Genomic DNA, 12,840 nt, shown 5'->3' on the forward strand with positions numbered 1-12,840 from the left:
TTTTTTTTTTTTTTTTTTTAAAGAATTTGATAAGCATCAATCGATAGAAGCAGAGGGGAGGAGATAGAGGAATTCGCCCATTCATCTGGGGAGCATGTGCTTTGACAAATGCTTAGCCTGGAAAAAAGGGAAGGGAGCTGGGGGGCGGGGGGTGCGGAGCCAGCCGGGTCGGGTGGTTCCAGCCGGACCCCTGCACCGCACCGTGCCCCGCAGCCGCTGTCGTACGTAGCCATTCTCGGCACCGAGCCGGCTTTCGTTTAACTGCCGGGTGTTGCATCTCAGCACCGTGGTTGGAAGTAGTGCAGTTGCAGTTAGCCAGAGGAACGGATAACCAGAGGTAACGTTTCCCAAGTTCTGAGAGCTTGTACGCTGTACGGGCTTCCCTTCTGCAGCTGGTGAGTGCTCCAGGTTGTCTCCCCGGTGTTTGTGATAGCAGTGGAAACATCGTGATGTTTGTCTCTCCTGTTGTCTCGAGGCATGCCTGATGGTAGCATAATCGGAGCTGGTTGGAGTCTCTGGAGGATGAACCTGCTTTTTTCCCAGCTGGAGGAATCTCTCCGCAACTGCCTGGATTAGATGCTTTTCCAGAAAAGTCTGATCCCTCAGAACAGGCCGTTGGTGCAGAGGAAGTTCTGCGTGTGCCAGTGGTGATGAGGCAAATAGGTTTGTTCAAGCTCTGCTTGAACCGGTCGGTGTCACATCCGTGGTTTGTGGCAGCAGCTTTCCTGAACCACAAGTAAAGCCTCGAGCTGCTCAAACCCTGCGATGGGCTAGTGCGTGAGGTCCCTCTGCCTGCGAGCTGGCCTGGCTGTCGTTAACCCCTAGAAATATTTCTCGTTAGAGGCTCTGCAGAACTTCAGGGCCTCCTTTCTGGTGATGTTTGTACAAAAAAATCTGCTTTCGTCTCCATGCGAATCAGTTATGTTGTGGCTCGGCAGCAGCTTTTCTGGACTCAGAAAGAGACTCGGGGAGGAGTTGGGGGTGTAAGATCTGACAGGTTAGTTAGGAGTTGGGGTGTTAGTTGGGGGAGCGTGCGGATAGCATCTGCACCTCCCCGTGTTCTTCTGGAAAATGCTCTAGGCTGGAGACGTCATGCTTGGGTGTTCTCACGGGCAGCAATTTAGGGTTTTCCTTACCAAGTTCTCTCTTACCTCGTGCTTTGGGTTTGTTCTCTGGGCAACAAATCTCTGGATAGACCCTCGATATCATTACGGGTGCTATGTTCCAGCATCTGCCCCTTCACCCATCATCAGGATGCGGCAAGGCCGGGCAGTGGGTGAGAAGTTCATGCTGGCACGAAGCAAAACAAGCGTGACACAGCCAAATAATCTTTTTTTTTTTCCTTCCGTTTCTCTGCCTGGTGCCTGTGCGAACCCCTTTGCTGGAGGGCCGTGCAGAGAGACGCCATCACTGTGTCTGATACGGTGCAAGCTGAGTTTTCCCACACCGGCGTGGCACTGGGGCAGGCTGGTGGGTCCCCGTTAGGGCCTCAGACTGGGGTACTGGGGCTGCGGCTTTGGCGCTGCCCACGTGCCCCTGGGACCACGAGCTCTGCCTAGCACCGCTCTGAAAGTGAGCTGGAAAGTGGGTACCTGCCTGGGGAGTGAGAACGAGCGGCCAGGCTGACGTCTCATGATGGAGAGCACAGGTCTGGAAGCAGACCTTCTCCTGACGTACGGGGTATCGCTGAGGATGTGCCGAGTTGAACGTTAACGTGGGTGATATTAATGAATTCGCTGGAGCTTGACGCAGAGATTCCTGGAACATAATAGAGCATCATTATAAGCCCCTTCGCATAACGCTGTCTTGTTCCGCAATGCCTTGGAGGACGGGGGGATGGACATCAACCCCTGTTTTAACTGATCAGGTTTTAGACTCTTAACTATTCTCAAAGCGGTAAATCCATCTTGGAGAGGTGTGCGTTTCTCAGTGGGTGGGTGGGTTGGTTATCTAACCAGATAAAGGAAACCCGGTCCCATCCCCAGAGAAGACCTCTGTGTCCGTGTGATCCGCTCTCTGCTCTGAGCGTCCCGAATAACCTGCAAGCCGATGGCCCAGGCCGTGCTCCTGGAGGGCCGGCTGACAGCCGGCGTGGCGGCAGCTTCACGGTAAAGCCTCCTGGGGAGAGTGGGCTCGGTGGTTTCTGCTTCAGGTTAAACTAGCATGGGGGTGTGCTAGCTTTGTGTGGCATGAGCAGCCTTCGCCCAAGTCCCTTCAAAGGTCTTCCTGTCCTTGCCAGCTGCTTCAGGAGGCTCTGAAGGCGTTTACCTTCTCTTTTCCCCGTATCGGACTCTAGAAGGCTCTTTTGTGAACAGACACTCTCCAAACAGCAGGTAGAGGGCAGGCCCACCTCTCGGAGCCGCTCATTAGCACCCATGCGAGTGACGAGATGTGCTCCTGGCAGGGTGGTTTGTGTGCCCGAGCAGGTGTGATGGCCGCTCTCCACAGACCCGTCGCGATTTCACGTCCTGCCCTGGACCCCAGGAGTTGTGCTGAACAACAGAAGCAGCCACAAGAAGAACGCTCCTGTGTTGTTGTGGGTAGCTGGGGCCCTCGTTGGCCATGGCTTTTCTCCAGCCCGCTAGAAACGTGGAGTAGGTGAAGCCATCTCATACAGCGAAACACTCCTGCCGAGAACGGCTACTGTGTGGCCGTGTAGCTGCTCGAGCCTGGTGTAATTTTCCTCGGCCCAGGTAGCTGTCTCGCCTTGTGAGCCCTGTGGCAGGGAGGTTTTTCGGCGTGCAGCTCGGTTCGCAGGTCTGAATTTGAAGGTTAACCCCACGTGCGGTGTGTTGGTTGGGGTTGGGCTGTGCTGCGGGGTGATGTTTGTGTCGTGGCTGAGGGTGTGCCGTGTGGGGGGGTAGCGGGGAGGGCGAGGATGCCGAGATGGCAGCGTCTGTGCCCGGGTGAGGGGGGTGAGACACTCGACTCTTAACCACCGCTGCACCCCCTCCTCGACTAACAAATCTCATCGACTCCGGTACCCGTTCGTGTCTGGGTATGCTGCGCATCTCAGCCGTGAGAGATGGTTTTTCTCGGTGACGTGCGTGAGAAGATGCTTTGGAGCAATGTGCTGTTTTTTCTCCCCTGTTGCTCTCTAATTTCTTGATAAGTGAATTGGCTGAATTTACACTCCATAAACTCATTTTCTACGTGTCTTATTTCACAATGCTGTGGCAGGTGGCAGCTTCCTCTGGTGTATGCTAAAAAATTGAAGTCCAAAAAAAAAAAAAGCCCTGACTGTCCTCATTCTTTCCTGAAGTTTCTTCCTTCCTGTAAGTCTAGCTCCCCCGTGCCTGGGGAATGGCGTTTGGAGGAGGAATTCCTGGTGGAAGTTAGGAAATGACTGGCCAAACTGAGTTGTTGAGGCTGGCAACCACTTTCTGCTTCTGCCTGTCATCTTTCTCACAGTGGCTTTTTGTTTTTGTTGTCAGTGGATATGCAGCCGATGAAATTACACACTGTATTCGACCACAGGACATCAAGGAGAGAAGAGCTGTCATCATCCTTCGAAAGTAAGTGTTGAAGCCCTCCGGACAGTAAGATAAACTTGGATGTGGTGTTGTGATGTTTCCTAAGGTGCTTTTAAAGAAACACTTTAAAACTGCCTTGCTTGTTAATTTGCTGGCTTGATCTTACATCTTGATTAGATGTCACTCTGATGCTCACTTGTGTCTTGCCGTACCCATCGCTTGGCCGGTGGAAGTAGATGGAACTTGTTACTGCAGAGTTAATCACTTCTTGGCTCTGTGCAGCAGTACTTCGTTGTAACGTCTGGGTTTGCAAGCGCTCTTCGTGTCCAAACACCCGGCTTTCATTGGCTGCCTAACTCCAAACAGCTAGGATTTCAAACTCTCTTGTTTTGGGCTATGTATTCAGGTGTCTGATCGTATGATACCCACATGCGTGAGTTACCTGGACGGTCCTTTGAAGCTGATGCTTACGATGAAGAAGCTCGTGTAAAGCAGACAAAGTTTTCTTGACAGCGTGGCTTTCATTTCGTGGGGAGAGGGAGGAAGACGCTGGCTTCGAAGGGAAACGGATGCAGTGAATTTAGTGATGGCCTCACGGAGCTTGTCCTTCGAGTCGGTGTTGGGAAGCCAAGCTCTGTAAGCTGTATCGCACGCTTCCTGTTTTAGAAGATCTGTCCTGGTCAGCTGATGGCATTTCATCAGCCAGTGTCTGTTCCTAACCTCTTCAGAAAACGGGGCGGGGGTGGGGGGAACCCAAACCAACCCCACCCCAAACTCCTCAGCATAACCTTTTTTTGTGCCCAGAAATGTTCTCTCTCATCAGTTCCTTCTACTAGGAGAGCAAAAAATGTGACTGCCACATGTTGACCCATGTTGATTGTGCCTTAGAAGGTGTTAGCAGTAATTCCGCTGTCAAGAAATCTTTTTGCAAGTGAAAACACACATGATTTGAGTACTGTAAACCCAGACGAAAACGTGGGCATGAGGGCAGGGCTGCAGCTGTGGCCCAGGCTGGCGTAAGGCTAGCAGGCAAGTGGTCTAGATTCAGACGTGCTGAGCCTTCGGACAGCTTAGTTGGTTTCAAAACAAGTCTGGCGATGGTGTGACGATATGGCACAAAGCCAGTGGAGTGGAGTTGGACATCTGGTTAGAGAGACCCAAGATATGAAGGCAGGAAAAACAGCAGCCCTGAGGCGTTAGCCAAGCAAAATCAGCACAGACCCGAGGAGACAGGATGAGATGTGGCAGGTGATAGAGTGGGATCAAAGAAAGAAAGAAAGATTAGAACCAAACCACCCGATAGTTGGTTGTTGCCACGTGAGGTTTAAGGCGAGAGGGTTGCGATAAAAGGCTGTTAATGTTCACGTTACTGGTTACTGCAGCCAACGAAAAGCAGTGCGAGCGCTGACGAGGACCAGTGGAAGGCACCTCCAAATCCTGTAGCTGCTTTAGTTGGGCTTTGGGATAGAGAAGCTGCCTGTCCTAGGCCGTGGAGCAGTTCCCTTGAAAAGACAGACTCGGCTAAATAAGCTAAAGCTGCCCAAACTGGTGCAGATACCTAACATACGTGTTTAAACTGGCTCTACCTCTTGCTTTTGCCAGCCTCTGTGAGCTAAGGGTGTTATTTCAGTCCAGCCTGACTACCCTCACAGTGCAACTGGGCAAGCACCTATCTGGCTGAGATGTGCCCGGCTGACCTGGTGCATCGCTGCCGAACAGACAAGGCCCATTAGCTCCTAGCAGAGCCGTATTGGCTGCGTTTGCTTCGCCGTCCTTCTGCAGCAGTGTGTCCTTCTGTCTTCCCCTGATTTTAGGGGCCTGATTTGCTTAGCGTTAGAGCAGAAGTGTCTCTGCCCAGTCATACGCAGACAGCGATGGGCTGACTTGACTGGCAGGCTGAATGAAACCACAACAGGATTTTTCTCTTGAGCAAAGTGGAAACCCCCTGGTAATTATTTTTGTGTAATCTCCGTAGAGCTTAGCAGCCCTGGTGAATACATGGCAATTGCCCGTTTGCCAAGGGTGCACTCTGATTGCTGCCAAATAGAGCTTATTAATTGCTGCTTATCCCTTCTGACGGCGGCCGTCTCCTCGCCGAGTCCCGTGTGCGTGCATGCATGCACAGCAGGGCTGCGGTGACCTTTGTCTGCGCTCGCATCCCCACGGCATGTATTGCTGCAGCGACTGCCATTCCCTAGTCCCAGATCATGCGACTTTGTGCGGTCTGAAATAGCGTGTTACGCAACCAGGAAAACAGCTACTTCCGCTGGTAGCCTGCTAGCACGAGAGGCTTGGGAGCAGCCAGCGGCCTCGTAAAACTCCTCTTCCTCGTCTTCGTCAGCCCCGAATCAGCCCCGAGCTTTCCAGTGGGATCAGATCAGTTGGGTCATAGAGTGGCATAAACTTTGCTGCAGCTTGGAGCTGGGATACTCGGCTCTGAATAGGCTGCCGCAGCCTGCTGGGTCCCAGACGTTTGAGTCTGGATCTGCTCTTGCCTCTACTCCGAGCACGTGGTTCTAGAGATGGTTTTTGCTGGCAGCAGCAGGAGAACGAAACTGCGCGAGCTGGAGAAGCGGCTGGGTTTTGCAGGATGCTTGAGAGCGGTGTGGTTACCAAGTAGGTCATAAACACTTCAGTGCTGTAGTGTGATGATATTTACGGTGTTTCCTGCGTATCGGAGTGCAGGACTGCGGGGAGCCAACAAGGTTTGGAAGCGCTTTGAGCAAGAGGCTGGGGGGGAGGAACGGCGCTCTCAATTTCATGAGATGCGGAAAGAGGTAACGGGGGAGGTGGGGATAGAAATGAGACCTATTCAAGCGGGTCTTGAAAGTCATTTTAGAGGGCTTATGCAGCCATTTGTAAGCACTTCTTTGTAAGCAGTTACATCGGGGAGTTACTCTATTTAACTTGAACTTTGGTAGGTAATTTGCTCTCCATTTTAGTATAGTCTCTCCTTGTACCTGCACCTGCAGCTCATACCGGCATTGCTCTGTGGACAGAGAGAGCGTGGCTGGTGTTCCCTTGCCCTTGCAGTATATTTGGTGGTTTGTTTGTTTTAATTGCAGGCCTGTAGTTGCTGTTGCATTTGAGAGTTATTTAAACCACCTAACTTGTCTGGGGCAGGATCCGCAATGCCTTTGGTGTTCTAGCTGGACTGGGTCCAATCCTGGAGCCGAGAACAGCTCAGGACGACAGCGCTGGGGACTAGTGCAGCCTGGCAGCTGCCTGCGGAAGCGTTCCTTGTTTCTGGCACGCTGGGTAGACTTGGGCTGCTGTGCCCAGCTTCGCGTGTGCCAGCCTGGCATTGCCCTGGTTAACTGAAGAGGCTCTCCCCGATGGCGGAGGGGAAGCTTGGCAACTGGACGTGCTTCCTAATGGGAGTTTAGGTTGGGATTCTCCTGTGGAAACCTCCCTCAGGAGCTAAAGTTCAGCACTAGAGAGCAAGTAGTGGTTCTCTCCTTTCTTTCACCCAGACCCCTTCCGTATTCACCCATAATCTCAAGGAGGGAGACAGGCTGCAGCAACGATATCAGGCTGCCTTTCCTTCTGGGAAGTGGCTTAGATCCTCCTGAAACTGGCAGCTCTGGAGCACCTGCGCCACCTTTTAGTAGGTTTTGCCCATTCTTAGACTTCAGTCTGTGTTTTGAAATAGACTTTAGCAGTGCTTGTAAGTTGAGACTGATAACTGTGCTTGGAGACGGTGATAGCGCCGTGATAAGACGCCGCGCCGTCGAGTTTTCGTGCCTGCTGCTTGGCCTGCTGCCTCCCTCCACGTGTGCGTGGCTACAGTCGTGCCTGGGCCAGCAACAGTTCTGCTCTGGGACGAGCTGTGCTTACTCTCCGGTGTAGCTCGAGCGCGTTTCTATCCCAGCACCAACAAGGCGGTGCTGCGCTGCTGGAAGAGATGTGGTGCAGCTTCTGTTTGCTAGACCTTCTCCTGACTCGTACTTCAACTCTTTAAACCTCGTAGTCAAGCTGAGAAACGCCTGACCCTACGAGATCTTGAGACAGTAGGGAGTTTCCAGATAGAAGCAGTTATTACTGTTGTAGGTGATGATGAATTTTGCACCATTGCAGGTGGCTTAACTGGAGCTGCGAGTTATTGTCGAGTCACTGTGGTTTCGTAGGGTTTCACAGGGGCTCTAATGCCTCTACTCTGTATCGTAACTGGGATTGCAGTGAGCCCAGCACCACTGGCGTTCACCACATGACTACACATGTCCCTAAGCCTTCCTCTTCCCTCTAACCAAGGCAGCAAAGCTGCAAGTACCAGGAAGCTGCAGCTTGTTTTGCTGTTGAGCATCATAGTCCTGACCCTCTTCCTGAGCTGTGTGGCTGGGATTGAGGGTTCTGCTTCAGCGCATCTAGGACAGACGTCTGCTGCAGCGTGCTAGTGGTTCTGTAGAAACTCCTTGCAAATTCTCTTCTCTTTAAACATTTGCAGAACAAGACTAGATGCACCTCGATTGGAAACAAAATCGCTGAGTAGCTCTGTGTTGCCACCAGGTTATAACTCTGACCGTCTATCGGGAAGCAACCGGGACCAGATCCTGAAACCAAAGCGGTCCCATCGCAAAGCAGATCCTGATGCTGCTCACAGGTAGGATGATCTCTCCTACGAGCGATGTTTTGGATGGCATCTCTAGGTCAGTGCATGTCTGAGACCCCTGGCCTCTGACGAGAGAGGCTGCCCAGCACACTTAAAAACATCCTCGTTTGCACCTCCTGGGTGCTTTCTGTGGTGTACAGATCTGTTTTATCAGAATGAGGTTCTTTATATGTTCCTCCTAGGCTTGTGGAGGCTGAGCTCTGGCTGTAAGCAGCTTACATTGTTTATCCTGTGAGTGGCATAATGAAGAAGCAATACATTTGGCTGGCTCTTGATAATGCAGTCATTCAGAACAATAGTTTCCCTGCAGCTAATTATTTTTGACCTCTATTGCCAAGCAACCTGTGCAGCTGCGTTAAACTATATTATGAAAGCAGTCTTGGGCGAGAACATGAGGTTTTGCTATCTGGGAAAGGTGAAGGCCTTCTTGGGAAGCTTCTTAGACCTGTTTTGGTTCCAGAGCTGCGTGTGTTTATTTTTGTGTGTGTAACCAGACTGTGTGAATGCGTAAGCTTGACATTCAGGGGAGCTCCTTGCTGAGGTTTCGGACAGCTTGAGCTCTGCAGCAAGGCTTCCCTCAAACACCACCTTGCTCTGTGTGAACGTACTGATAGCCGTGAGTGATAGCCAGTCTGCCGGCTGTCGTGCAGTATTTCTGGTATTCTCCAATTCCAAAGCTTCCCCAGGATCGAGACGACGTTGCCTGCACATCGTGTAAAAACCAAAAGTTGGCTTGGTCCCGGGGCTTGGCTGCTGTACGGTCCCAGCCCATGTTTCAACCTGTCCTGGAGGGAGGAGGGTTGGGATGGCTTCTTTATGAGCAGTGTTCATTCACTTGGACTCGGGCTGACTGGGAAGATAGATCAAGAAGAGAAACTAGCCTGCAAGTGAAAGCTTACCTCTGAGCACGCAGTGGGCCGGTGTACGATTAGAGAAGCGATCATGCAGGACAAATCTGCAGATCCGTGAGAGTTGTTTTGCGGCCTGATGTGACCTTATCGGGGTGGGGGGGCTTGCACAGGCTCCTGCAGCGGAAGGGTATCAAAAACATGTTTTTCTCTTCCTTTGGCCTCAAAGACTCCAGTATAACATAGGTAAATAGCACGGATATCAGATAGTGGTATCTCTTAGGGGAACTCGGCAGTTGCCACCTAAGATAAAATAAGTCTGTGCAGCCCACCAGCCCAGTCCTGCTACGAAGCGATCGCAGGTGAGAGCAGAGGCAGCTTTGCAGAAATAACAATTGCACTGTGCTAATGTGCTAGCTGCGGAGAGACAGACCCCTCTGCCCAAGGGATGTTTCTTGGGGCCACAAGCTGCGCTTAAGAAGAGGTGACTGGGCTCTTTGGAAGCGTTCCTGGTGGAGGCAAAGACCAAAACTTGCCCTGGGAAGGGGAAGGACTTGTACCATCAAAAGCAAAGTTCTCAGCCTCCCCGTGGGAGGTGCAGCCTGGTGATCTGTTCCGGCTCTGCCGAGTGCCCAGTACCGGGCGAGCGATGTGGAAACAGTCAGTCATATCGCTCGAAGTATGCGAAACTGCAGATAGTGTCCGCACAAGGGAATGCCTAAGCACTGTTGTGGATGTGCTCTCACTCCCTCTTTCTCTCTCTCCGTAGGCCACGGATTCTAGAAATGGATAAAGAGGAGAACAGGCGCTCAGTCCTCTTACCAAAACATAGGAGACGGAGCAACTTCAGCTCCGAGAACTATTGGCGAAGGTCTTACGAGTACACGGAGGACTGTGATGAGGAAGAGGAGGACGGCAGCCCAGCCAGGAAAGTTAAAATGAGGCGACACTGAGGATTGCACTTTCCAGGCTCGTGGAGCTGATGAGATTGGCCTCCAGTCTGTGAAAACTTTCTCCTCCCTCTGGCTATCTTCCATCTAGCTTCAGTTTTGGTTTTTCCTTTCAGGCTGAAGAGTAAACAGGAAGGATCTAGCAATTTGTTTTTATGAATGGAGGAATGCTGAGACATACGTAAGGATGGAACATGTCCAGTGCACATGGTGTCCTGAGTCATGGGTCAAACGGGCATCTCTCCCTTAGGAAGCAGATAAAGTTATGCCAGGCTGTCTGTTGGGATTTCTTTTGAAAACACCAAAAAGTTTTACTGTTTCATTGCGCAAGATTCAAGAATTGTATTTTTGTTTTTTGCTTTAACTTTCTTCCTTTCCAAATGTTCTAAATATGATGTTTGACCCCAGGAGCTGAAACTCTCTGTGGCGGCTTCGTATTCCTTGCTTCACCAAAGGGCACCTTGGTCTGCTCTTACCTAGTTGTTGTTGGGTTTGTTTTAAGGGTGCCCTGCAGTAACTGGAAGTTTGAAGCTTTGCAGACCCCTCTTACTGCGATTTATTTCAAAAGGTTTAGGACGTTTTTGTTGCACTTTAGTACCAGTTTTAAATGCCATAGGTTTCCTTTCCAGTCCATTTTCCCAAGCCAGCGTGGGCTTGCAGCCTTGTGTGCCTGTGCCGCCCTCTCTGAGAAGAATGTACTTGAGCTCTGGTTTCTCAGTGCTGGTCTGACCAGGGGTATATTTTGGTTGAGGAGGAAGGAGACGTGGCTGGCTTCACCGAGGCTGGCCCAGCATTGACCCGAGGTCCATATTGGAGCCCCGGGGCTGCCGAGTGAGTGATCGCGTTGAGTACATGCTGCTTCCCAGAGCTGGAGATAGCAAAGAGGAGTAGGAGAGGCGCTGTGCTTGTGAGGATGTTTACCTTGGGACCCCCTGAGAAGAGCTGTTCTCCACTGCCTGGAGGACTGGCTTTCAGCCCCCTGCCCCTTTTAGGTGGAGAGAGTTGAGACGGCACAGCATCCCATCCCGAGGGACCAGCTGCGCTCTGTCAGAGCACGAACGGGCGCTGCCGCGGCCCTGGGGGAGCCGCGCAGCTCGGCTGCGGTCCGTCCCCTCCGAGGCTGGCTCTGGGAGCGAGGACGCTACAAGGGTCTAGTTTGGCCCCAGTTCAGTGCATTCAGCAGCTAGCGCTGCAGCGGTTGCCCGCCTCCCCCTGGCTTATTCATGCCCTGTATTCCTGGGGTAGGGAGTTTTCTGGTTGCTGCAGAAAATGCTAAGAAGAATTGGGCATTTGGCCCCGCGGAGTTAGTGTTAGAAAGTCTGCCACCTTCCTCCTCTTCTCCCACCCGGTTTGCGTTAGCCCAGACCGAAGCCTCGGCCTTTTCAAAGTTTGGGGCCCAACACCATATTTAGAACTGTACTTTTAAGAAACTTCCTCCAATTGATTCTTTGAACCCAAGTGTTGGCAGTTGTAAGGAGTAGTCTTATTTTTAAATTTTTACCGCTTTGCCCTCCCTCAAATTGTAGTTTTTCTTAGTGTTGTGTCCCCCACACACTTCATGGTCTGCACGCTTGGCAATAAAAAGATGTAATATATTTTGAAACCCGTTTGCTGCTGTCTTGAGGGGCTCCCAGTCAAAAAAAAAAAAACCAAACAAAAACAAAACCCCCCACAAAAACCAAAACCCAGGCGTTGTTCCCCAAAGCGCCGTTCCTTGGTGATCGAGCATGTTTGCTGACATCTAGGTCTCGATGTCCTTTTCCTTCCCCGCTGACTTCTGCAGCTCCTGCCGCTCGCCCGTCGTTGGGGTTACCGCTCAGGCTGGATCTAGCGGTCACATTAGTGCAAAGGAAATTACCATCACTTTCAGCACCGCTGATCTGCGAGAGGTTCATGGGTGAGGTCCCCAGTGCCTGTCTCTGATTCTCTTTATCCGATTGCTTTCCTGGCGAGAGCCCCTGTCGGCTCGGTGCGGAGGTACGGGCACAGCCTCGCGGCCAGCCTTCGAAGGAACCTGTCTTGTCTGCCCAGAGATCTGAAAGTTCATGCTTCTGCTGCTTCTGAAACCTTTAAAAAGCCTTTTTCAGACCACGCTTAGCGTTTGTAGCGGTGTTCCTCGCCCTCCCAACTTTCTGCAGAGAATCCGGGCCAGCTCTTGGCTACAAACCCCCTGTTTTGGAAAGCTTGGCGTTTCCCCTATAGCAAAACCGCATGCGGGGAGCAGTGTCCCTTCTCTGCCTTATGGCTGGTGCAAACATCTCCGGCAAGCTAGAGACCTGCTAGCAGGATGCCTAGCAATGGCTGTTTCTAATTGTCTTTCTGGATTCATCCTGGACGTGCCCCGTGCCCTCCTCGGTGTCAGGCTCTGCTGCGGGTGCTGCTAACACTGGCAGTGGTCACTGCCAGAGGTCTTGGCTCTGTGCAGCCTGCTCTCCCCCTCTCCCCCCACACCGGCTCCCAATTTTACACCTACCTCTGCAATACGGATGCTGTACCCTGGTGTCTCAACTCAAAACGAAACTGGAGGCAACCTGCCTTCGCGGGGTCGCTTCCCAGAGCAGGACTCCCATGGGACGAGGCGTTGGCTCTATCTCCACTGAAGGCTGAACAAGGCACCCTGAGGTCTTACCTCTAGCCCGGTACCAACCATCACTTCATCCCGGTCCTTGTGCAGTCTGTACGCGTGCAAGTATCCTTCCTCTCCCAGTTTGTTTCGGTATTCCTGCATGCCATGGTCGGGAGCTCTCTCCTCCTTCCTTCCCCCCTGCCCCGCATCTGTGCGGTGGGTCTGAGCTGGCAGCCGTGGCTGGAGGGGCAGGAGGAGCTCCTCGCCGGAGCTGCTCTACAGCTGCCGTCTGTTCTCGTGTGCACTTGGTTTTCAACCTGACTGGTTGGGGCTTGGAGAGAGAGAGAGAGAGTGGGACGCAACCGGTCTGACCCGTAGCATCTCTCGGGCAAGG

The 12,840-nt window shown here is 52.2% G+C and overlaps 1 protein-coding gene across 1 annotated transcript in view; it reads left to right on the forward strand.

Annotated features, from left to right (window-relative positions):
- MYO15A (myosin XVA) overlaps positions 1-12,588 on the forward strand; it is a 71,121-nt gene extending 58,533 nt beyond the window's left edge. The window contains 3 exon segments of the mRNA XM_019473952.1: positions 3,435-3,515; positions 7,918-8,073; positions 9,700-12,588. Of these exon segments, the coding sequence (XP_019329497.1) occupies positions 3,435-3,515; positions 7,918-8,073; positions 9,700-9,883 (421 nt within the window). The 3' untranslated portion in view covers positions 9,884-12,588.
- Positions 12,589-12,840: the final 252 nt, after the last annotated feature.

This window comes from Aptenodytes forsteri, unplaced genomic scaffold (genome assembly GCF_000699145.1).
Source record: "Aptenodytes forsteri isolate BGI_AS27 unplaced genomic scaffold, ASM69914v1 Scaffold55, whole genome shotgun sequence".
NCBI lineage: Eukaryota > Metazoa > Chordata > Aves > Sphenisciformes > Spheniscidae > Aptenodytes > Aptenodytes forsteri.